At 41.0% G+C, this 26539-nt stretch overlaps 1 protein-coding gene across 1 annotated transcript; it reads right to left on the reverse strand.

Annotated features, from left to right (window-relative positions):
- Positions 1–87: 87 nt before the first annotated feature.
- ACTR6 (actin related protein 6) lies at positions 88–25989 on the reverse strand. The gene is made up of 11 exons (XM_075551112.1): positions 25842–25989; positions 21247–21364; positions 20723–20791; positions 19995–20118; positions 18522–18657; positions 18371–18427; positions 15822–15920; positions 15652–15730; positions 10457–10628; positions 8440–8578; positions 88–4167 (listed from the first exon to the last, which is right to left on the reverse strand). The coding sequence occupies exons 1-11, from the start codon at positions 25907–25909 to the stop codon at positions 4038–4040; spliced, it is 1191 nt and encodes a 396-aa protein (XP_075407227.1). The 5' UTR covers positions 25910–25989; the 3' UTR covers positions 88–4037.
- Between the last annotated feature and the right edge of the window lie 550 nt (positions 25990–26539).

Below are 26539 nucleotides of genomic sequence, written 5' to 3' on the forward strand. Positions count from 1 at the left end.
AACAAACAAACCAACAAAACAAAAAAATGTTAAATTCAATTGTGGGCTAAGATCTCCTTGTTAAAAAATCCAAATCACTACTTTCCAAAATGCTATTTTAAAAAAGTCCTTTTATTGGGGTTCTTACAGATAACACAATCCATAGATACATCATGTCAAGCACATTTGTGCATATGTTGCCATCATTTTCAAAACATTTTCTACTTGAGCCCTGATACCAGCTCATTTTCTTCCCTCATGAACCATTGATAATTTATTTTAAAAAATTTCCCCCATGTGTTATATAGACCGCTGCCTCCCTTTACCCGCTTTTCTGTTGTCAATCCACCTAGGAAGGGTTTCTATGTAGATCATTGTGATAGGTTCCCACTTTTCCCCCGACTTCCCCTTCCTTCCCCTCTTGGTATCTCTAGTCTTATTATTGGTCCTGAGGGGTTTATCTGTCCTGGAGTCCCTGTTTCAAGCTCTTATCTGTACCAGTGTACATACTCTAGCCAGATTTGTAAGGCAGAAATGAGGTCATGATAGTGGCAAGAAGAAAGCATTAAAGAACTAGAGGAAAGTTGTGTTTCATTGCTGCTGTACTGTATCCTGACCGTCTCATCTCATACTTGTGACCGTTCTGTCAGGGGGATGTCCAATTGTCTACTGATGGGCTTTGGATCTCCACTCTATGCTCCCCCTCATTCTCACTGATTTTTTGTTCTAGGTCTGTGATGCCTGGTACCTGATCCTATCTACGCCTCATGATCACACAGACTGGTGTGCTTCTTCATTTGGGCTTCGTTGCTTCTCAGCTAGATGGCTGCTTGTTTATCTTCAAGCCTTTAAGACCCCAGATGCTATATCTTTTGATAGCCATACACCATCAGCTTGCTTCACCACATTTGCTTATGCACCCATTTTGTTTTCAGTGATCCTATCAGGAAGGTGAGCATCACAGAATGGCAGATTATTAGAACAAAGTGTTTTTGCATTGCAGGAGTACCCAATGTCTGTCAGCTGCCTTAATACTTAACATATAAATATATGTACATAGATATATTGCCCTATCCTTTTATATAAACATATTTACATACTTTTATTTAGACCTCTGTAAATGTCCTTTGCCTCATAGTTCTTTCCACTATTTCCTCTTCCTCTTGTCCCACTATCATGTTTGGCCTTCATTCGGGTTTCAGTAATTCCTCTCAGCTACACTGTCCTTAATCAAGCCCCACCGCATCCTATCCTATACCCTCCTTGCCATAGGCTTTCAGTCACTTCTTGTTCTCTTGTCCCTCGGTTGATTGACACCCCCTTTACATTCCCCCACCTCCCCTTCTCCCGTGTTCCCCGGGAACTATTGCTCCCATTGTTTTCTCCTCTGGATTGTTTATCTTGCATATCTTATCTAGATAGACATGTGAATAGCAAGCACAAGAACAAGACAGAGCAAAAAAACCCAATAAAACAACAAAAAAGCCCCCAAATATTCCAGTTCTATTTGTTGGCCTTTAGGGGTGTTTCCCAGTCCAGTCTGATGGGGTCCCACACCCTGGCCCCAAAGTCTATTTTTGGTATTCCCTGGGGATTTCATTGCTTTGCTCCCCTTTTTGCATGCCTGTTTCACCCGTGTGAGGGGTCAAATTGGGCACAATTCTTGCACTGTGTCTCCAGTGTTGTCCCTCATAGCACAGTAGGTCAGTGAGGGACATCATGTCTTTCATGGTGAGGCTGGCCCTATGGTCCTCTCTGTGCATTGGCTGCTCTGAGCAGGAATATTCTCCGTGGGGCTTGGTGGGCCTGGATATGTTCCACTCACTCTCCTTACCTCTTTGTTTGCTCTGATCAGATTTGCCCCTCTCCCTGAGCTGTAGCTTCAGTGCTGTCCTTTGAAATGAATTCTTCTGGGGGGGGGGGGGTTCCATGTGGTTGGGATTGGGGCTGACCCACAGACCTATTGGTTCCCTGCTACATGCCAGTATGTTGAATTCACATCTTGGCGTGCACCAGGTTGAAGCTTGGTCTCTCTCTTCCTCTCCTGTGGAGATATAAACAATACCCTCCCCTTGAGTGGGTTAGTGTCCTATTCCCCCGCTACCCATGTCTTCTCCTCCCCCCTTTATTTTCTCCTCCTAGCTAATTGACTGACATATGCATCCCTGGATTGTATATAGTAGTTTTTTCCCGAAGCCCCTTTTATACAAAAAGGTATTTTTAAGGCATCGCCCAGATACTTTTAGAAATGTTAAGTGCTGTCTTTGAAGTCAACGTACTATAGAATATTAAAACAGTATGCTTCCAAAATGAGGTGAAGTCTTGGATGGAGACGTTGGTGCTCAAGATGAAAGATAAAAAGTCAGTCTAGAATTTTTAGTGCCCAAGAAAAAGTGAAGAAACCACCCTGTGTACAGAAATTAGTTTAGTAATGTGTCCAACCCGCTGGCACCTACCTGAACAAGGACGTGTGATTGTGTGTGCACATTCCTGTCAGCAGACATTAGACAAGGGTGTGCTGTGGGAATGCAGCTCTGAGAAAACCAGTTCCTCACAGGATAGGGCCCTTCCTTGGTGACGTTTCTCTGCCTACCCAGGATGAGGTCCTGACAAGCCTTTCAGGGGGGACCTGACAAGCTTTCTAGCCTCCAACAGCATTACCAACTTTGGCAGTTACATTGTTTGGTTACAAAATGTTCTTTTATGGTACCATTATCTGATTTCCACACTGTCCAGCTTCTATGACAGTACCTGGGTATCACACAAATATAACTCCTTTGAAACGATAATGATAGCCAGTCTAGGTCTGGGAAGGACCGAGCAGGTCTTACAGCCTGCCCAGCTTCTCTCTTCAACTCCATTTTCCTTCGATGAAGGACTTCCTTCCATTCTTGGTGGTCCTAATGGGACTGTCAATCAAAGCCCGGGAAGTCAGGGGAAGGTAGCTGACTCTAGGGAGGAAGCCCAGTGCTAGGGATTGATTCGTGTGCAGTCACCAAGGACAGGAAGACAGAGACGTTCTGATGGCAGCACTCCACAAGGGCCCTCTCCAGCCTCTGCAGACTCACACAGCTCCTCTGGTTCTTACCTTCCCGACATAGTGGGTCCGGCTTCTTCTTACATGAATGAGCGCTCCTCCCTTCTGTCAATACATATAATCGGAATGAGTTTCTATTGCTTGTTGTCAAAGTAACTATTGGATCCCTCACTGATGTCACAGACAACTGTTTCCGAAGGTGGAAATCTGTAGCCTGGAGCACCTTCATCTGCCTCCTGATGATTCTACAAAGGGATTTTGACACAAAACCTTACTGTTTGTATCCAGTGTTTTTGAACAACTCTGACCTAACTTCAAATTGTCTTTCATTCTAAAATAAACAGTGTAGTATTTTTTAACAGTGTAGTATTTTTATGAGCAAATTATGCTCTTTGAGCAAATGCTCATAAATTCTATGCCAAATTTTAAAACTCAATGCCAATTCTATGAGCAAAATTTTGCTAACAGTGATCAAAGAATCATGAACAAATTGGCTTTATTCTTCCCTTACAACCCAACTCCAAGTTAAAAAAAATGTGACACATGTACAAAAGTTATTCTTTCATCTAAGTATGTATAAATAAGAGTGACATATTATCTTAATAAAGTACTTGTTTCTAAGAGAGTGAGTGAGTCATACCAGCCTGAAAAAACAATTCCAAGTCAGAGTCTGACAAAACTATCTTCTAAGGAAAACTGACCGTTGAGGCGGTTAAGTTTGAGCTTTCAACTGTGAAGACTTAAAACGCATTCCCTCTTTCACCTTCTGAGGAGAGCTGATCCACTCTCAGAAACAGCCTACGCACTGTTATGATTGTCCATGAACTTGTCGGTCGAGTTCCAATGCTGTGTCCTAGCCTAGCCCCTCGCCTTTGACAAAGGACCAAACCATATTTACAGTACACTAGTTCAAGCTTTTATCAAGATGAAAGGCAGCGTAGGTCCTCAGCTGCCTTTAAAATGAAGAACATGGAAATAAAACCAATCACAACCAGTCAAGATCTTCAGTCAGAAGTGGTCCTTAAATATCAAATTTCTCTTCACAGATACTATGTCCATTTTCTTCATAATCCTCTCTTGTTACCACCATATCTTCAAAGTCATCGTTCTCTGATATCAATTTTCCACCTTCCCAGGAATAAGTAATAGGGCTGAAAATTAAAGGAAAGGGATCCAGATGATCTTACAGAACAAGCACATCGACACATGAATTAGTTACTAAAATTTAGCCACATTGATTCAATAGAAAATTACTGAAAGTCTGGAATAACTGTAAATGTCACACAAATACGTCAAATTCAAGGAAGAAATGTTTAGTCACCAGTCCAAAACAGCTAAGTACTGTTCTTTCCCTGTGCACTGCATTCATGGACCTCAGACGGAAGGAGCTCTAGTGGTGCTGCCGGGCAAGCACTGGACTGTTAGCTATAGAGCTGGTGGTTCAAACCCACCAGCCACTCCACAGGAAGAAGAGGAGGCTCTCTTCTCCCAAACATGATTTACCGCGTCTCAGAAACCTAGGGAGGACTGCAATGAGACAGAATTGCCTCAAAGGCAAGTGGGTTTATATTTCTTTAAAAAAAAAAAAAAGGAATATAGCTAAAAGATGCCTGAAAAAAATAAGACATGGTCCTGAAGTCTACATTTTCTATGTAGCAAAATGTCATTTTAATAACCCTTACAACTCATGACCTAGCTATTGTGATTCTCATAAATTTAGAATACGAGCTTCTGGGAGGTTAAATCTGGAACTAGGATTTGCCCTGAAACTCTTCTCACAGTCTGTACTTTTGCCACGAGTCCATGAAACATTTAGACAAGATAAAACTCGCCTACTCTGACACTAGGTGACCCCACATGTGGGAGACTAGAACTGTGCTCCACGAGGTTTTCAAAGGCTGCTCGTTCGGAAACGGAGCCCCAAGCCTCTGGGTGCAGCCAAATGTCACCCACCTTTCAGGTGGGAGCTGAGTACATTAATCATTGTCCCACCCAAATCCTTAGGGAAAAACAGCATTAGAGAATATTTAGATGGTAAATCAGAGCAGTAAGTGATATTAGAGCTCAAAAACATTTATTTTACTTTTGCCATTTACCACCTCCAAAAATATCGTTTTAATTTGCTTCTATTTCTACTGCTTATCTCCCCTAACTTGATGTTTCAAGTCTGATAAAGAAAAAAGCTCATGTTTGCTTTACTGTATTTACTTTGTTTCCTAACTTAAATATAATAGCAAAAAACAAGACTAAGTGCACAATAAAGATTTTTTAAGTAAAACAATCCCCACAAAATGCTGTTCTTGTGGATCCCTTGGCTTGTAATATGTGCTTGACGAACATGAAAATACAAAATGCTTGGCCCTCTAAAGAACTTATGAATGAACATTCTAAAAAACGAAACCAACTGGCATAGAGTCTGCGTTAGACAGGGTTCTCTAGAGAAACCAAACCGGGACACTTCAATTAAAATGAAAACCTCATTAATCACACATGTTTATTGGCCAGGTGGGCACAATAAACCGACCTATCACAGAGTCCATTGCAACTCATAGACCTATTTGGATCAGGCAGAGCTGCCTCACAGGTTTTCAAAGGTTTCTATCTCTTTGGAAGCAAACTTGCATCTTTCGCCTGCAAAGCAGCTGGAGGGTTCTGCCAGCCAACTTTTCAGTTTGCCTCTGAGAAATTAACCACTGCTCCACCAAGGCTCTTAATGAATACGATGAATTAATACTGATGAAAATTATTCCAGTATCCAGTAATTGATAGCTATAAAAGGAAGGGCAATAGATGGAAGGCCTTCTATGAACTGAATTTTTTTAAAGGATCTTAATGGGGGCTCTTACAATAATCCATGCATCAACTGTATCAAGCATATTTGTACATATGTTGACATCATTTTCTAAACATTTACTTTCTCTTTAAGCCCTTGGTATCAGCTCTTTTCCCCCTCCTTCCCTCATCCTCCCACTGTGACCCCTTGATAAATTATTACTATTTTCATTTCTTATGCTGTCTCCCTTCCTCAAAAAGTTGTTTGGCTATGCTTCAACTGTTGTGATCGGTTCCCCCTTCCTCTCCTCCTTTTCCCACCTTCCCCCTACACTCCTGGTATCACTACTCCCATTTCTGTTCCTGAAGGGTTTATCCGACTTGGATTCCGTGTGTCGAGAGCTCTTATCTGTACCTGTGTACATGCTCTGGTCTAGCCAGGCAGGATGGGGGTCATGATAGTGGTGGGTGAGGAAACCTCAGAAAACTAGAGGAATATTGTGTGTTTCATCAGGGCTATACTGCACCCTGGTTGATTCATCCTCTTCTGTGAAGGGATGTCCTATTGGGTTTTGGGTCTCTGCTCCAACCCACCTGACTCTCAGCACTATGTTTTTTTGGCTTTTGTTTTGGGTCTTCTGATACCTGTTACCTGATCCCATCGATACCCTATGATCACACAGCCCAGTGTGCTTTGCATCTAATTTTTAAAAATTCGACTTTAGTTTAAAAACGGAATTCCAGAATGAAGTCAGGCGTGTGGGGTGCTGTCTGCAATCCTTCCTTCCTGTAAAGGGAGAGGTGGATATTGAGGTGTGTATTCTGGTAAAGCTCCTGACTCATGGTAGAGAACAATGTTCACTGTCAGATGTTGATTCACTGTCAGATGTTCGCCACATTTGTAAGCCTTCATTTATTTACCAAAAAAAAAAAGAAAGTAAAAACTGTGAACAAGATAAATGGTAAGTGGATCTTATTGAAGAAAGAGCCATCACTAAGGGCTGGGTGAGAAAGAGGAAGCCCCTCAATTAGCTGGATTGATAAAGTGGCTTCCACCAAGGGCTCGACCCCAGCCGCAGTCATGAAGACAGTACAGAAACAGGCAGTCTCCTTCTGTTGCACACTGTCCTACCGTTCTGTCCTGTAGTCAGAACCAAGGTAATGGGACCAAACGCACGTGGAAATGATGATGTCTCATAAAGTAGGGTGGAAAAAATAAATCCCAAAGTTTCTGAAATTTTTAAAAAAGACTAGTTCCATTTAAAAATCTTTTGGATTAAAAATCTTGCAAAAGAACTTATAAATTGTCTGTATTTTAATGGTTTGATTCTTAAATTTACATAGTTGATTGGAACTGTCAAGAAATGACATCTCTCAGACAAACCAGATAGCTAATAACCTGACTGCTTTGCCTGTCAAACTCTTAAACATAAAAAAATAAATTAAAAAACAAAAAACCTCTTAGGAACAAGGGCTGGTATTACTATATATATGGAAGAGATCTTGTTAGTTGAGCACCCATTATTTACTAGCCACTACAGTGGGCATTTTATATACTTAATTTATGGGACGATAAGGTATATCACTTACAGAAAAGGATAAATGAGCAGCTGAAAGGTAAAGCAATCCTGCCAATGTGGTCTACTAAGCTTCAAACACACGTCTGTCTACATTGTTACTAGGTGCCATTCCGTCCGTTCTGACTCAGCAATGCTGGGAACAAGCACTGCTTGGTCCTGCTCCATCTTCGTAATCGCGGCTCTGTTTCAGTCCATTGTTGCAGTCACTATGCCAACCCACCTCACTGAGGCTCTTCCTCTTTGACCAAGCAGTATGTCTTTTTCTAGGACATGGTCCCTCCTAAAAACATGCCCAAAGTATGTGAATTTGAATGAAATCTCACTAGCCTTGCATTTAAGGAGCATTTAGGCTACACTTCTTCCAAAACAGATTTCCTGGATCTTCTGCAGATGCAGGGTACATTTGATATTCTTCACCTACAGCTGAATTCAAACGCACCAAATCTTCAGTCTTCCTTATTCACTGTCCAGCTTTGACATGCACACAGGCCACTGAAAACACCATGGTTTGGGACAGGTGCACCTCAGTCCTCAAAGCAACATCTTTGCCTGATGTAACTTGTCATTTGCTTTCCTGATTCCAGCTCCCATGGGGATTGGTTGTGGATCCAGGCAAAATGCAATCCTCGACATCCATCTTTTCATGACACTGCTTATCAGTCCACTTGTGAGCATTTTGTTTCATGGGGTCTCCCTGCAGCAGTTAAGTGCTTCACGTCCTCTTTCCTTTCAGGAAGCAAGGCTGCACATCCCACAGGTTGTTAATGCGTCTTCTAATCCTGAAGCCATGTTGTTCTGCATATAGTCTGCCTAAAGACCAACCACCGTAAGATTGTGCAAAGGTAGAATCGCGGGTTAAATATTGGGTTCTCGACTGAAAGGTTGGCAGTCCAAGCCCATCAAGTGCTCGGCAGGAGAAGGATCAGGCTGTCTGCTGCCACAGGACTCCCAAGCTGCAAAGCCCCATGTAGGGTTGCTGGGTGTGTCAGAACGGACTCAGGGGAGCGGGGACGAATCACCTTTATCCACCAAATGATGTCCATGTTTTGTTTCTATACCACCGATACTTACTTTTCTGGTAGCACAACAGAAACGTCATAATCTGTTGGTGTGAGGCATCGCACTTCTGAGTAAACCCGATCCCTAAATCCAGGGAAAAGGGAATTTCCTCCGGTCAACACAATATTCTTAAAAAAATGTGGCTGCATCTCTTTAAAAGAAAAAAGGAAGCAAAAAAAAAAAAAAAAAACCAAACAAAAACATTAGAAACCGAGTTTTACTTCTCTTTCTATAAAGATGGGATTAGAAACTATATAAGCAGCTGATTAAATACAGGTTATAGTTACTATGGATTTTTTGGGGGGGCCCACTCTGATAGTTTGTAAAGAGGATATATATATATATAGTTTACACAGGCATGTTAAAAAGAGTGGAACATGACCTCTAAAGGTAAGAGAATAGAATTGTAGCCATTTATATATACAAACAAGGTATATAAAAATAAATTTCTATTTGCACAAAAATAATCATAACTATTCTTCCTTAAGACACAGGGTCTACTTGCAGGATGAAAAAGATAACCCCTTTGAGAAAGCTTAGCCCCTTGTTGGGGGCCATTGAGTCAGTTCCCTCACAGTGGCCCCGTGCGTAACAGAACAAAAGACTGCCCGGCCGGAACCAGCCTGACAGTCGTTCTCATGTGGGAGCCACTGCTGCAGCCCTGGAGTCAATTCATTCTGTTGAGGGCCTTCCTGTTTTTCATTGTAGATGCCCAAATATCCGAGCTAGCTCAATGAGGTAGACAAGCTTATTGAGTAATACTTTACATGTGACAGTTAAAGACACTCATCATCTAAACTAACATTTAGAACAAGGCTCTTCATAAGTGTCAACACTATTAAGAATGACATGACAACAAACATTAACCACCACTGACTGCGTGCTTGGTCAGAATTAGCAGGCACTGGCCATCCAAACAAGGAGCCCTGGTGGGTTCAGATGCAAGGTCAGCAGTTTGAAACCCACCAGTCACTCCGAGGGAAAAGGACGAGACTTTTTACTCCTGGAAACAGTCTGGGAAACCCATAGGGGCGGTTCTACTGAGTCCAGGAGCATCCCTATGAAGATGACTCAGAGTTGACTCGAAGGCAGTGAGTGGTCCACCCCTCCCACCACTTGCTTCTGTTCATCAAAACAAGTACAGGGTTCAGCACACTGGCACGGAGTCTCAAGACATGAAACTAAATTATATCTGAATAGCATGAAATTTGATATTCATGGAAATTCTATATGAAATGTGAAATTAGTATGAAAATAGTGAAAAATTATGTTAAGGCAAGGGCATTACATAGCTTTATTTTTCATATTCATTTGTTTGTTTTCAATTGGAAGAAAGTACACTGCTTGGATAGATTTTGTCCAATTCCTAGACTATTTCTTATGAACAGGATGTGGAAGTACCTGACACCCTAGAACATCACTTTTACTAAACACTTTAGTAAAATATTGCTTCTGGAGAAACCAGAAACCAATGTTAAATGAGTGCAACATTTCAATTCCATTAAAATTAGCTCCCTGGATGCTGGTCCAAATACAAAAGAATGAATCAGTCTATTAGCAGCTGGAAATGACTGAATTTGTTCAATTACAAATTTCTATTCTGTTACATTAAAACTTTCCTAAATAGATATGCAAGCTAATATTCATGGAGAGACAAATTTCAAGTTTAAGTGGATCATAATGACTTTTCCTATATTATATTTGTAACCTGAGATCAATAAAGAAAGAACACATGAGGTGCACTTTGGGATCTAGAAATCTCTGCAAACAAAACAGATCTGCAGTTTCCTGAAACAATTGAGAAGAAACAAGATTATTTTCCCAGGGCTCTTCTGCCTACTGTTCTTAAGTGCCACCAGGTTGATTCTGACTCACAGTGACCCCGTGCCCCACAGAACAAAACCCTGCCTGGTCCTGTGCCATCTGCATAGGGCCTTAGATTTAGGATATTTTTACTTAAAGAGACACAAGCAAACAAACAAACAACCATTATTCATCATCAATATTTTACTATGAAGTATTTACAAACCTTCTGGTAAGTTCTGAATTGAGTAGACAATGGCTTCTGGAATGCCCATCTCTTGAATGCCTATATCAGAAGGATTAAAGAGTATTTCTGGAACAGCAAATCGCTCATTGGCTAGACGAAGAATTTGTTCGCTGGATTTGTATTTTCCGCTTAGCACCATTTCCTCCCTTGGCTTAGAGGGGAAAAAACAAAAACAGATACACATAATATATGACCATATCATTGGAAGTTTCAAGATTCGGAACATTTAGAAAAATGTGGTCTCTCCTTTTGCCTAAACCACACAAATAAATCTTAGACTCTAATGAGGCAATTCCGAAAGGGTATCGTGACCTTCGTTATTCCCTGTTTTTAGAACAGACTGGAGGCAGAAGAGGAGGGGAGAACTCTATAATGTCCCTCCAGTAGAAGGGAACAAAGAACACAATTACAAGAAAAGCATTCACTGCTCGGTCTTGTGTTCCCTCTCTACACACACCCCCGCCCCCCAATGTTAGGTATTCAGTGGTCACAGCAGTCCTGTTTTAGGAAACATTTCATTTTTCTTTGTATACAAATCTCACACTTTTAATTTCTTTACTATTTACTCTCTATTCACAGAATCATTTTCCAAATGACTTAAGCAAACACCTGAATTTTATCCTCACATGTTGCTGTTGGGCAGGGAGCCTGAGTCAGCGGCAAGTCTTAGAACCTTGTGTGACAGAACAGAGCGCTGCCAGGCCAGAACCTGGCCGTCCCATCTGGACCATGGAGGCCATGCACATAACAAGCACGTATTTTAAACAACCGTGACACACTCTCTCTGATACTGACCTTGGGGGACCCAGCCCTTTGAACTATGTTCATGCAGGGCCACAAAAATCAGCTCTTTCCCCAGCACTCTACACGGTGAATCAGCAGTCCTCAATTCTACTTCAATGCTCGACATTTGTTCTCTACATGCATTTTCTTCCCATTGCACAGTTAAGTCAAAATCTTTTAAAGAATCAAAATATTCAACATATATGAAAATAATGATGTATTGTTCCATAGTAATGGATAGAGTATAGACATTCCTCCTGAAATTGATTGTGGTAATGACTGTACAATTATGCTTGATATGAGGAGCTACTGAATTGTGTGATATAAGGACTGTGTCAATGGAACTGTTAACAACAGAGCATACACATTCCTTACTAACAGCAGGAGGTCTCCACGTCCTCACAGAGGCCATTCCTGACCCCCAGACCAAAGCTCGGCCCCTCTCTCATCGGCTCGTACCGACCTGCCTAAGTTCGCACTCGTCACCTCATCAGTGACCGACACACATCAAGTGCTTTGTTGAGTACCTGGCTCATAGAAAGTACCCAATAAATACTCCACAGGGGCACACTAGCCAACAACGCGAGGCTTACCATATTAGGTGTTTTGCCGACATCACCCCACTGAACTCTCACCTAAGCCTGTAAGATAGGCATATTTTACTTTTCTGATTAATGATGTAAATTGAAGCCCACAAAGGTAGCAAGATTTTCCCAAGGTTATCTGACTAAAACCAAAGCCCTACTCTACCAGCTTAATGCTGATTCATAGAAAACCTACAGGAGAGGAGACCTCCTTCTTTGGGCTTCCAGGCGATAAATCTTTATAGGAGCACAGCTTCATCTTTCTCCCAAGGAGTGGCTGCTTGTTTCAAACTATAGATCTTGCGGTTAACAGCCCACTGTTCCACCCGAGACCCTTAGTAACCCAAAGCACATACTAAATACTCTCCACACCACACTGTCACTTCTGACCAGGGTATGAATCATTCAGATTCCATCTTTCAGGAAATCTCTGCTAAAACATTACTTTTAAATTAGAATACCCTAAAAATTATATAATATCTACAAAAACCTACACACAGAACACTATGGATCACATTAACAATTAAATTATTGCTACAGTGATGAAAAGATTACAATTTCTTTACCAGTGAAGCATTTTTCTTTCTCAGGAAGAATGGAAAGTATTCCCTATAAATGAACAAATGCATATAAAATTGACAAGCTGGAGCTTACAGAACACCACTCCCTTCCCTACTACCAAAGAACCTGGGAGTGGCTCAGAGAACTGCAGTAGACCAACTCTTAGAGGCGCTCCAGTTCTTCCCCTGGTTCTACAGAAGGGGACCCTGCGCCCACAGTAGTTTGTTTTTAAAGTCTAATTTCTAAACAGACCTTTGTTTGAAACACGGGCGAGTGAAGAAAGGTGTGAGGGCTGCTGGGAGTGGAGCCCTCGTAAATCCAGGCCCAGTTCATCAGAGAAATGATCTCCTTAAGTTCCCCAGGCTCCAGAGAGAAGTAATCACTAATTAGGAAGCAAATCCTCATTTAGGTCAGACAAATTACATCATACTTGAGTACAGGGTAAGTCAAAAAGGATTGGCTCTAAGGTTCCAATTCACATACACACAGCATTAATCCCACAAAACATGTTCCAATAGGTGTCTGTGATCAGTGTATGGTGCAGAAAAGTTCTCCCAGTAATATGTTTGCTTTAGTCTCATTAGGGTCTCCTTTTTGGGATTCCCAAGGGGTCATCTTCATAGATTTTCCCTATGAACTAAGGATCCTGCAGGGGCATCATCGGTTTTAGGAAAATGGAAAAATTGCACAGGTGAGGCAAGGACAGGAAAGCTATGACAAGGAGGTTTTTCCCACTGTGGTAATGTCCCTGCTCCTTCTTCAAAGGTGGCAAAGGCTGTCCCACAACTATCTCACTGGGAAACTTTACCTCATTTACCCTACAGCCCTGCCCTGCTTCTTGTGCCCTAAAATTCAAAGAACTTCAAAAAGGAACAGGATTTGAGTCTCTCAGGGTGCTGTCACTCGGCACAGGGTAAACAGAAGTGCACAGAATTCTTCAGGGAAAGCTTAGAGCGGGACACTCCCTGCAGAGACACAGCCCTAGATGGAGCTGCTGAGAAGCAAGGGCTTCACATTGTGATGTTTTTGTTTAATAAAGGGGCCAAGCAAGGGTTTGGTAGCAGGACCTTTTGACTTACCCTCATAGGTATTTTCTAATCAGTTTTATCAGCACCAATACTATAGACCTGGTTTCATTGTTATTGTTGCTGAAATTATTGACAGGTGTTACTGAGTCAGTTCGAACACACATCAACCCCATGTACACCAGGAGGAAACACTGCCTGGTCCTGCGCCAACCTTAACATGAATAATCAAGGTTATAGCTTTTATCATAAGGTACTCAAATACCCCCACCCACCCCCACCCCCCCGCTGGCAGTTCTACCCTGTGCTCTAGGGTCTCTCGAGTCGAAACTGACTGGAGGGCAGTGGTTTGGTTTCGATCCGTCTGTCCGTTTTTGCACTGCAGTGGCCCACATACTGCTGTGATCCCGGCAGCTACACCATCATTATTTCAAAGACCAAAAGTGGAATCCATGAAGGGCAGGTGTCAGCAAAGTTTCCAGAATAGGACAACTGGGAAGAAAGGCCTAATTCTAAAAATCAGTTGGTTTAAAAACGATGGATCCTAACAGAATGTTTTCCTAACTACTGCAAGGAGATAAACCCGAGGTAGGAAAACACATAGAATACAGAGCGGCTGCAACAACGGCTGTCAATACAGAAAGGACCGGGCAACCTTTCACTCTTCAACGTGAGGCTGCCATGCGTCAGCGCAGACCATCGACAGCTCCACTGTCAACTTTATACAGTGACACACATTAGGATTTACACGTCCATAGTTTCTCTCTCTTCTGTTCATGACCAGACAACCTGGCTGCTAGTTACTTGGCCCAGGCCCCACTTCTGGAAGCCAGCTCAGGTATTTCCACAGAACTTGTTTCTAAGGACCTTCCTTACAGGATGATTTCAATTTCAGTTTCCTAAGGCCTCCTCTGAATTCCAATTTGCATTTCACTCAATATCTGGCCAGTAGATTGCAGGCATATAATACAAATACCTACATGGATAGCCACATAAAAACCATGTGCTCACCAGACAACTTTACACAACTTTACAGGTAAACACTATTTCCTATTATTTTTAGCTTTGGTCATCATTCTGGGATAGCTGTACATATTATATGTAACCCTAAAAATAAAGTGTTGTCCTGCACAAAAACTGCATGTCCTCTAAAGCACCCTTTGCCATCTATCCATGCTGATGATGTAGCTCTAGGATGATTTCACTGCAAGTACTATTGTATTCTGCTGTCAGGCACAGAATTTTCAATGGCTAAATTTCAAAAGTAGTTTGCCAGGCCTTTTTTTCAGTGTCTCTCAATCAGAAGGCTCCCTTGAAACCTGTCCAACGTGGGTAAGCTTGCTGGTATTTGAAATACAGGTGGCATAGCTTTTAACATCAGACTAATATACAACACAGTATGACAGGTTGATGGATGGAAAACTGTCAACATGATGGTCTGACGTGATAGCTGCAACAATGGACTCAAACGTACCATCACTATCGCGAAGACAGCACGTGAAAGATCTCTAAGTGGCAGAGTCTGCAGAGACCAGATGCATCACAGACTGATGCATGGAGACTCAGAGGAACAGGACAGAGACTGTGGACTACCTTCTTATCTGGCCCCAAACTATGGAACTGTGAGACAGAGTGACAGGCACGCTGGCTTCCTGGTCCATGAAGTTAATGCCAAAGGACCATGGGGCTAAGACACTAACTAGAACCTGGAGAGACAGTGACTTGGCTGCTAGGTGAGGAGACCCATGACTGTATCCTTACTATTTGCTGATGCTAACTTTTGTAACCTATTGACTTCCCTCATAGACCTCCTTGATTATGAGTACTGTCAGTTGTTTCTGTGTGGTAATTGCAATGAATTAATGAATTCTCAAACCCAGACTAGATGTTGAGAGTTGTTATCAGAATAAGAAGGATGGACCATAGAGGCTTGTCTGACCCCCGCCTTATGGCAATAGGGAAGCACGAAGAGGTCAGATATGTCCACCTTCACTGCCCTATATTTCAGGGGCATTGCCAAATTGCAGAGTGTGCATGTTATCTGCTCAACATACAAGGGTCAAATGTATATACGAGTATACTTGTGCCTGGAAAATCTGATGACAGGAAAGGCAATGGACGACCGCTCTCTAACACCCCAGCTATCCAAGCGGAGTGAGAACTTATTCTCAAACCTAACTCAGTTGGCAACTTGAAGTACTATTAAATTTTTTTCAATTACCTTACAAAATCCCTTTTTAATTGTACTGAAATCAGGCAGAACATAGTCGACCATTACTGTATTTTCTTCTCCTTTCAACCTGGAAAAAAAAGAGAAAGATTTAGTCAATCAATATGTATAGCATTACGCAGAGGAGACTTCCCAAATCTAAGATCACTGTTATAACATACTTTGCAATATCCATGTCTCTATAAAAATCTGAAGACACATAGCAGACATCTTCTTTGACTTGGTTAATCACGTGTGTTTCATCCATAACATGTAGTTGCCTAAACAGGAGGAAAAGTTATAAATTATGAAATGAAAACATTTTTTCTTTTTTTTTAAATTTCATCATTTTATTGGGGGCTCATACAACTTATCACAATCCATACATACATCCACTGTGTCACATGCATTTGTACATTTGTTGCCATCGTTATTCTCAAAATATTTGCTTTCTACTTGAGCTCTTGAAATGGAAACACTTTAAACACAACTTACAATTGCCACTTAAAATATATAGTCTACACTTAAGAGTTTTAAGTAACTGCCTTTTTAATATATTAAATTCTTCAATATGTAAAATATTTTAAACTTTATGAAGGGCTCTCACTCCCAATATCTTATGTAACTCAACATTCTCCCTCCTGGGAGAATACTAGTTTATTTGGCTAAAGAGCAAACTACCCCTCTCCCATGCATTGTCAAAACCTTGCCAAAATGCCTAAACCTTCTGCACTTTCTTTTGTGAGTACCCAAGCATACAAGTTAACACAGTACATGGTGAGCATAAATGCTTAATAAACACTGCCACGGACCATTTGTAGTCTGAGAATGCTTTCTCTTTGAATATTTTTTATTGTGAATTAGGTGGGGCTTGACATTTCAGACATCAGTTTTATTCAATATAGTAAATGTAAAGGTTACAAACCTCAACAACTCAACAGTAAGAGTAAGCAGTGTGCTTAATGAAAAAAGTCAGTCTCAAAAGGGTGCACAGTGTCTGATTCTACTACAGACGCTGCTGAAGTCATACAGCAAAAGGGCCAGGGCTCTGAACAGTGTAATACTGTCTGCAGTTTTCATGGTAAGAAATGAAGATTTATAAATCGACTTGCAATTTTAAATGCAGTAAAACCCTAACTAGAAACATAAATAAACTTACAAGGCAGCAAGGATGGGAGGTGGTTAAATGCACTGAATTCTGTGGCTGTTGGTGAACAACCAAGTAAAATTAGTTAACCAAGGAACAAATATCAATGTATCATTTTGAGCAGCCACCTAATGTATAACATTGGTCTCTCCATATCCATATCCAGAGGAAAGAATGATTACAGTTGAAAGACATGCTCACGCAATTCTGCCTAACTGACTAACGGAGCATGCAAACGCCAGTCTCCAAATACTGAGGTGAGGAGAATGAGACAGAGGAACCCCTCAGGACAATAACGAGAGTAGCAATGCCAGGAGGGCAAGGGGAAGGTGGGGGGGAAAGGGGGAACCAATCACAAGGATCTACACACAACCCCCTCCCTGGGGGACAGACAACAGAAAAGTGGGTAAGGGGGACCTCGGACAGTGTAAGACATGACAAAATAATAATTTATAAATCATCAAGGGTTCATGAGGAAGGGGAAAGCGGAAAGGGAGGGGGAAAATGGGGAGCTGATGCCAAGGGCTGAAGCAGAAAGCAAATGTTTTGAGAATGAAGGCAACAAATGTACAAATGTGCTTGACACATGGATGGATGTATGGATTGTGATAGGAGTTGTACGAATCTACAATAAAATGATGTATTTAAAAAATTAATTTTTTAAAAAAGAAGAACAAGATGGTGCCCAGCTACTACTACCAACTGCCCCGAAAAGGATCATATTACAAGGTCCTGGGATACAGTAGAAGAAAAACATGGAACAGAATTCAAAATCATCAGAGAAACCATGCATGCTGATCAGAGAGACTGGGAGAAAGCCCAAGCCTCTGGCCCCTAGCTCCCTTTCCGGTCTGAAAGTGCACTCACGTTAGACTAATCAACCATGTAAGATGAACGCGACCGCATTTACCCAGCGACAAAGGACACAGGTTTAGGACAGGAGGAATGAAAACAGGAAACATAGCTAAGAAATGAGATAATGATGCGTTGAGGGGACTGCAATGCATGAGGGAAAACATAATGTGTATGAATGGCTGGATGTAAAACTGATAATTGCCCTATAGACCTTCACCGAATTCACAATAAAAAGGTGAAAAAAAGAGAAAAGTACACAAAAGAAAATATATTACTATAGATTATAGAAAGAATAGACACAATGCAAATATTAAATTCTGTGGAGCAAACCTAAAGTGGGAGAAAGAAGGGGGCATGTATTTTCCTTTGAGATGTTGACTGATCTCAAAGGCATTTTGAATTTGTTTTACCCTATGTAATACTTACCATTTTAAAGTATGAACAGTCAATAAGTCATCTCCCCCCAAAATTACTAAACGCTATGGATTAAGTTCAGAATTCAACTAAGTTTTAACAGTGCACACTTTTTAGTGTCTAGAAGCTATAACACTTTTCTAGTTATTAAATACCATTTTATATGCTAGAAAGCTTTCCAATTTGAACATTGTTAGTAGATGATACTCAATACAGAATTGTCTTCAGGAGGCAGGGCTGGAAGTACCAACCAATTTTAAACGGCCTCTTTAGCAAGCCCTCTTCCCAAAGAGTCCCAGCTGAAACCCACTTTACCTGTAAGAGATGATCTCTTTGAGATGATTCGTTAAGAGCTTTCCTCCCACGTTTATCCTGAACAAGGAGAAGGCAACCCTAGTTCAGTTATCGCACATTTCACTCAGTTCCAGCCTAAGCAATAACAATGAGAATTGCGTGTGTAACTCACCGAATAATTGCTTCTTTTTTCTTTTTACTTCTACAATAGGGAACAATATGTGTAAAAGAATATCCACTATCTACAATGATACAGCATAACTCCGAAGGATTATCTCGGAAATACCTGTGTGCACTGAGAGCACCCGCTCCCAAAAACGAGAGAAAGAGGAAGAGTTACACTAAATAAATGTATCACATTAACTGAAAACAGTAACGGCAGCAAACAACAATAGCAAGCACAAGGACTGAAATGTTTCCTTTATTAAAAACAAAGTCAATCATAACTCTGTCACAACAGGTAGTGTCTGAACTTTATAACATCCTCAAATTTTAACACTTGTTTTAGATTTTAAAACGTAAAAACTTTCAATCACGTGGTATATATAACTGAAAGGATGACAGTGACCAATTAATTGTTAAACTTTACCATTTTTATGTCATAGCTAATGGGTTTCACCGAACATTCATTACATGCCATGCTCTAATCTAATCTGCACGTGCTGGATGTGTGTGCGCTTTAATCCTCACAAGCCTGTGTTAGAGATGAGGAGACTAAGGCACAAGGAAGGGAAATCAGGAGTCCATGCTCCCATCACTGGGAAGGAGGAGAGTCAGCACTCCACCTAGAGCAGGCTTTCTCAATCTCACGACTAACGGCACGTGGGGCCAGCAAGTCTTCTGTGTGCACTGCTCTGTGCACTGCCAAGTATTTCTCACAGTGTTGGCCTCTGCTCATTAGATACTGTCCCTGTGAAGACAGGCAGAAAAAGGTCGCTAGGCCATTGCTGAATGTCCTCTGGGTGGCTAAGTTACCCACAGTTGAGAATCACTGTTCTGACTGACTGAGCAGTGTATGAGGGGCTCCAAAAAATTCAAGGAAAAATGGAAGTAAGAGATAAGAGGAGGAGTTTTTCTACTTCTTGAGGTCCCCTTGTATTAGGTTTTCAATTTCAGATACTCATTCTGCAAGCTACATATAAAAATACTGGTTATTTTTCACAAAGGATAAAGTAAAATCTTACCATATACCATCAGTTATGTCAGCACAGCCTTTCGTAAGCTTGATTTTAGATGGTAGTTCAGAGATTAGAAAGATATGGCTAGTAACTTAAGGTGAAGCAGCAGAGTAATAAAAAAAGGAACCCTGGTGGTGCTGTGAGTTAGGCATCGGGCTGCTAACCACAAGGTAGGCAGTTCAAACCCACTAGCTACTCTTGAGAAAACTGAGGCTGCCTGGTGCCATACAGAGTTACATTTCATAACCTGACATAAGGTTACCACATGTTGGGTTGTCTTGATGGCAGCGGGTCTGGTTGATCTGGGATCACAGTAATCAAAAGGCACACTAAGGGGGATCTGACTGCATACACTCCAGTTTAAAAACCCACACTTGATTTCCTTCAAATCTAAAAAAGTGCTACTCAGGTGTCTCTTATTCAAAGCTGTATTAAATAACTTGATTTCAATCAAAATTTTCACTTACCATTTACTCTTAGTACTGCTTGGAACTGGTATTCTTCAAACAGAATTTCATTCATTGATTCCTGAATTGAAGTGAAGTTAAAATAGGGTTCTGTGATGATAACGTTAGTATCTACAAAGTCAACCTATGGGACGAAAAATGACAGAAACTTCCATAACTTTGTAGTGATTTGTCTCTCATACAATTCATCTCTGGGAATGGCAGTATTAATACAATCACACTATTAAACTGTTTAAAAGAAATAATATAACTACATGTATTAGGACTGCTGTTATTTTTAAAGGAAAAATGGGAGTTTTAGAAAATTTTAAAACTACAAAGTTCTCTCTAATACCTCGTGAAAAACACTCAAACTAAAGCACTCTTTCAGTGTAGCACAGTCACACCAGACATTGAAAGCACAAAATTCTCACTGCATTATATTCCCATTCAGATACAGTAAGAATGCTTTATTACAAAAACTGAGATCAGGAATTGGTCTAAGAATTTAGAAATCTGAAATACCATTTTAATCCTGAGCTGCAAACAAACTTTCCTATTCAATTTACGTTCCAATTTAAAATGGAAATTCTCTTCGCTTACATTTATTTAATCTTTAAAAAATAGAAGTAATGACAGTAAACGACAGTGACTTAAATATAGACTAGAAATAAGTCTATACATCTTTCAACCAGTTCTCATTTGAATAACATGGAAATAGAATTTGAATACATACTCTAATCTGTTACCTGATACATTTCTTTGCCAAAAAGGTAATCCCAAACTTGTCTTTGAACATCCCAGTTTACCAAGTAACCCTTAAACAAAAACAATTATTAAAAACACTTAAAAGTTTTTTTTTAAAAATCAGATGAACACATCGCAAACCATTGATGTCCCTCTTTTTTATGATTAATTTCTCCAGTCTAACTGCATGAGCCCCACACATTACTGGTATGCCTTCCCCCTCCCTGTAAAAAATCCAAAATATTATAAATACCGATAACTCAAATTTCAAGGGCTCAAAAGAAAGACATTCAAAGTAGAGATGGCTCTCTACACTTATTTTTTTAATTAATCATCTCAATCAGTAAATGAACAGCCTTTTTTTTAACAAATGAAAATTAATTTTAATACTTGGGTTTCAATAAGACCATTAAAATGTACATGCCCTTTTCTTACAGATCTAAAAATAGTCTCACACTTGGCGAGTGAGTCTCTTACATGGTTACATTTAGAACTACAAGGTAGAGAGGATACATGATTGGATTACCTTCTGAAAAGGGAGGATGTAAAAGAGTCCAGAAGGGTCTTTTATCTCATCGATCTGGTTAGCAGTGAAGGTTTTGAGACGTGCTGTCTTTGACCTGAATTGACAATTAGGAATAACCCTATAAACAGAGAAACATATAATTACTCTCCAAATACCTAGTCTCTAAAAATGCAATATACTTAAACATGATTCTTGATGCCAAAATGAGTATATTGGAAAACCAGTGCTTGTCATTTGATTTTCAAATAATAAAAAATGCCCTCTTCTCCATCCTTTTCGCCCCCTAAAGGTTTTAATATGTAGCCGGCTCTATGCCAGAACTTTTGTCTGTCTCCAGTAGTCCTCAAGAAATCTTTACAGCTAAGTACTGAAAATCAAGTGAGCAGACTGGCTGGCTGTTGTTCATTGGCTCCACAACTGGACATCTGAGAGCCTGAACCTAAGTAAAGCTGCTGGTCTTTCTGGCTGCCATGTAGACATTCGCTCTATGGATATGGTAAAAAGAATCACAAAACTAATGCTCACTTAAGACGGTGCTACGAAATATAGAAGTAAGTAGTAGTTTTTAAAAGGGCTCCTGCCCACCATGAGTTCACAATCTGGTTAGAAAGACAAATTACAAGCAGATTAAACACACATCCATGGGATTATTGGGAAAATACTATAAACAAGGTTCCAGGAATTGTTGGAATACCCATGGAAGTGCTTTAGCAATTGGGAAGAAGCATTGGAAGCACTCACTCGTTTAAGCCAGGAAATTTGGAAGACAATTAGCTACTTGGCCACGTGGAAGAGATCCCTATTTGTACCAACTTCAAGGATTATACCTTTTAATATGGATTACAAATCAATGTAAAGAAAGACCAGAATCTTCCCATCTGGACTAATAGGTAACATCATGGTAAATGGGGAAAAGGTGGACGTTGTCAAGGATTTTTTCATCTTGCTTGGCAGGCGAGAATTCCACCACTGAACTACCCATGCCAGATCACTTGGATCCATGATCAATGCTCATGGAGGCAGTAGTCAAGAGATCAAAAATATGCACTGCATTCGATAAACCTGCTGCACAAGACCTCTTTAGCGTATTAAAAAGCAAGGAAATTACTGTAAGGGTTAAGTTGTGCCTGACCCAAGCCATGGTATTTTCCATTGCATCATATGCATATGAAAGTTGAACACTGAATAAGGAATAAATAATTGATGTGTTTGAATGGTGGTGCTAGCGAAGAATATTGAAAGTTCCATGGACTGCTCAAAGGACAAAATGGCCTGTGTTGGAAGAAGTAAGGGCAAAGAGTTCCTTAGAGGCCAGGATGGCAAGACTTTGGACAAGTTGTCAGGAGAGAGTCCATGGAGAAGCACACCATGTTTGGTAAAGTGAAGGGGCAGCAAAAAAGAGAAAGGTCCTCAGCGAGATGGACTGACACAGTGGCTGCATCAACGGGCTCAGGCAAAGGAACAGTTGTGAGGACGGCACAGGACTATCAGATGTTTCATTTTCTTGTGGACAGGGTTGCTATGGGTCAGATCTGAATTGATAGCACTTAACTGTCAACATGCTTTTGTACCTATGCTTTTGTAAACATGCACCTACTACGCTTTCAGATTTTCTCTGTCAGTTTAAAATTTGGGGGGGGGGGGGCTAGTGTCAGATTATAAAATGTTCCATTGTACTTAAATTTAGGGCTGCATAACTTAATCAATTTGCTATTCTGGATTACTTAGCTTGCCCCTCCCCCAAACCACATACTTCTTTTTCCTCCACTGTATCACTATTTATTATCATGCTGGCATATAATAGTGTTCATGTTTCACAAATAAAAATAAATGAAATCTCAAACATGATTCTTAGTGATTATCTTAGTGATACAAAATTTGGGTTAGGATTTTTTTTCAACCCCAGTTGGAGTTAAAGTGAAAACATAATTTATTTGTGGTAATTGAAATTATTAAATAATTTTGCAACACTAAACATGTTCACAAGTTGGTGTAATAGCTAAAACAATCAAAACATCATTTATTGATAGCACTGCCAAAAGAGAAAAGAAAAAAGAGGAAAACACGGACGAGAAACTTTGTAATGTCTGTAGGTAACTGCCGTGGGATTAGATCTTCTGTGCAAAGAGAAAACACCCAGGAGATTCTGCAGTCTCTCAATGGCTCCATAGCGCTTATAAATAGTGCAAATAATGATTTTGGAACTTCTATTTTAGAGCTTAGTCTATTTTTAGGTTTATCCAAATATACATTTCTTTAAAATTTTTCATTAAATAATAATTTTATTGATATATCAAGGGGCTCATTCTCTTCCGTACAGTTCTGTTGTTCAATCCCATCTGGTGGGGCTAGACAATCATTAATGCTATGAACCTTCAAAAACTATACCATTTAAAAAATCATTTTATTGGGGCTCATACAACTCTTATCACAACTCTTATCACAATTGGGGCTCATACAACTCTTACATCAATTGTGTAAAGCACACTTACACATGTGTTGCCCTCATCATTCTCAAAATTAGCTTTCCACTTGGGTCCATGTAATCAGCTTCTCATTTTCCTTTATCCCCTTCTCCCTCCCTCCTCCCCCTCCCTCATGAACCCATAATAATTTATAAACTATTATCTTATACTGTCTCGCGTCTCCCTTCACCCACTTTTCTGTTGCCCATCCCCCAGGGAGGCAGTTATATGTAGATCCTTGTGATCTGTTCCCCCTTTCTATACCCCCTTCCCTCCCGGTATCGCCACTCACCGCTGGTCCTGAGGGGTTCATCTGTCCTGGATTCCCTGTGTTTCCAGTTCCCATCTGTACCATTGTGCATCCTCTGGTCTAACCAGGCTTGCAAGGTAGAATTGGGATCATGATAGTTGGGGGCAAGAAATGTTTAAGAACTAGAGGAAGGTTGTGAGTTTCATTATTGCTACACTGAGCCGTGAGTGACTCATCTCCTCCCTACTACCCCTCTGCAAAGGATGTCCAGTTGTCTACAGATGGGCATTGGGTCCCCATCACACGCTCCCCTCATTCACGATATGGTTTTATCCCCACCCACCCCCCCGCCTGTCTTTGGTGCTTGAAACCTGGTCCCCTCCACCCTTCATGATCACACATATTGGTGTGCTGCTTCCACGTGGGCTTTGTTGCTTCTGGGCTACATGGCCACTTGTTTACTTTCAAGCCTTTAAGACCCCAGATGCTATATCTCTGCATAGCAGGGCATCATCAGTCTTCTTCACTACACTTACTTATGCACACATTCGATAGACCACATACTTTAATATATTCTTATCAAGCACCTCTACTGTATTTTTACAAAATTACCGGTAATACTCATTGTTTCCTAACCTCCCACCTCTCCACAGGAGAAAGATGAAGTTTCCTCCTCCTATAAAGATTGATGACCCTGGAAACCCAAATGGGAAGTTCTCCTCTGTCCTATAGGGTCCTTATGAGTTGGAATGGGCTGAAGGTAATGAGTTGGGTTTTCTGAGCTCCATCCCTCTCATTCTGATTCCCTGTGCCAATTTGCTTTCTGTATGTTCTAAAAAAAAAAAAAACAACCTATGGCATTCAAAAAAATACAAGGGCTCTTCAAAAAGTTCACAGAAAATGGAATTAAAAGATAATGGAATTTTCCTAGTAAATTTTTGAAATACTTATGTGGGGAGAGCAGTGGATGGAAAATGACTGTAAAAGGTGCATGTTATTTGTGTGCCATCACGATTTATGTAGACAGCTGCTAAAAAATGGAACTGCAGCATCAGAGATAAAACAATAATACTACTCAATAAAATGTTTTCCAAGAAGACTACAGTCCTAAGCAGTTTGGCTACTCACTTATAAAAGAGAAGACAAAGGAAATGGGAGAGAGGGCTGAAGGAAAACAAACAAAAACCAGAAACTCCTTTATGACCGACAAGAGGGAAAAGTGTAATCTTAAATTTGCTGTCCTCTATATTTTTGTGACTATACACTTTATGAATGCCATTAGGATATTTTTGCTTAACTGATCATATTAAACCTGTGGGTCAGTAGGCACTTAACTTGGACGAGCCTAGGTACAGAAAGTTCAAGGTCAGTAGACAGCCAGAAACTCCTTTGACGTTTTTGGGTCACAGACCGTTTATCTGGTGGAAATGGAAATCGTGTCTCCAGGGAAACGGGTATGTATGCGTATATATGAACGCACACACACATATACATATATGCACACACATATACATATATACACGCATGTATGCACACACATACATATATACAGAGACCATATATACACACACGTACAATATACAGCCTATAATTCTGAGGGCTCAGAAACGTTCTTAACAGACCACGCTGTCCAGACCAGTTTCTCGGGAAGGACTTTCTTAGGCTATTTCCCGTTACGAACGGAAACACGCGTCTCCGGGGTCGCGCCGCCCCACGGCAAAATCAATTCCAGTTGCGAGCGTCCCCGACCACGCGTGCTTCAGGCTGCGGCTGCGGGCGGACCGCCCCGGCGTCCGCCTGTCACCGACGGCCCCAGACGGAGCCCGGCACGCGGACCAGCATGGCGCGTCCTGCCCCCGGCCAAACCACCGAACACTCACGAGACGCTTTCATGGCTGTAGCCGATTTTGGCGTTGTAGGCTCCGTTATCCAGCACCAAAGTGTTCATTTTGGCAGAAACCACAGGGCCGTAGCTGCCGGTTCCCTTCACCGGCCCTTTCGTTCACCCTATTTCCGGCACCACGCCGTTCGCCTGGGCGGGGCGTTAGGACGTGTTTCCGGTGTCCTTAGCAACGGGGGACGCCGGAAGTTGGAGGCTGAGACTGCATCCGGCTGCGAGCGCTCTAAAGTGCTCCCAAGCCCAGCATATTTACGTGGTGGAGTGATCCTAATGACAGTGGCAATGGAAGCTTTCTCGTCCGTGGTGTTTGTGCCCGTTATTTCCTAGAATAACTCACTAAAGTGTTAGATATAACTTATGCAAATCTCTTCTCTCTTTTTTTAAAACCATTTTATTGGGGGCTCATACAACTCATCATAATCCATACAGCAAGTCTCTTTTAACCCATGTAGACATCAGTTTTTTCTTTTCCCCTTTTGGTCTTCGAATAGTATTATTCAGTGAGTGACATTTCTTGGAGAATAAAGTGCAGAACTGTACACATTGTGAAATTGTGTATGAGATTTCCCTATCCTCATCCCTTGCTACTTCCTGTCTAACAAGAATCCATTCACCCTGAATTATCTATGGCCTGTTTCATAAACCCATCCTGCTTTCTTCCTCACACTTCAACTCCCA

Source organism: Tenrec ecaudatus, chromosome 6 (assembly GCF_050624435.1).
Source record: "Tenrec ecaudatus isolate mTenEca1 chromosome 6, mTenEca1.hap1, whole genome shotgun sequence".
In the NCBI taxonomy this organism is placed as follows: Eukaryota; Metazoa; Chordata; class Mammalia; order Afrosoricida; family Tenrecidae; genus Tenrec; species Tenrec ecaudatus.

Excerpts from the sequence above, each read along its gene's own strand:
- ACTR6 (XM_075551112.1), bottom strand. The coding sequence starts at position 25,909 with ATGAACACTTTGGTGCTGGATAACGGAGCCTACAACGCCAAAATCGGC. Across the intron at positions 21,365-25,841 it reads TACAGCCATGAAAGCGTCTC|GGTTATTCCTAATTGTCAAT; the intron begins GTGAGTGTTCGG and ends CTCTGTTTATAG. Across the intron at positions 4,168-8,439 it reads TCTGTTGTGCTACCAGAAAA|CCCTATTACTTATTCCTGGG; the intron begins GTAAGTATCGGT and ends TTTAATTTTCAG.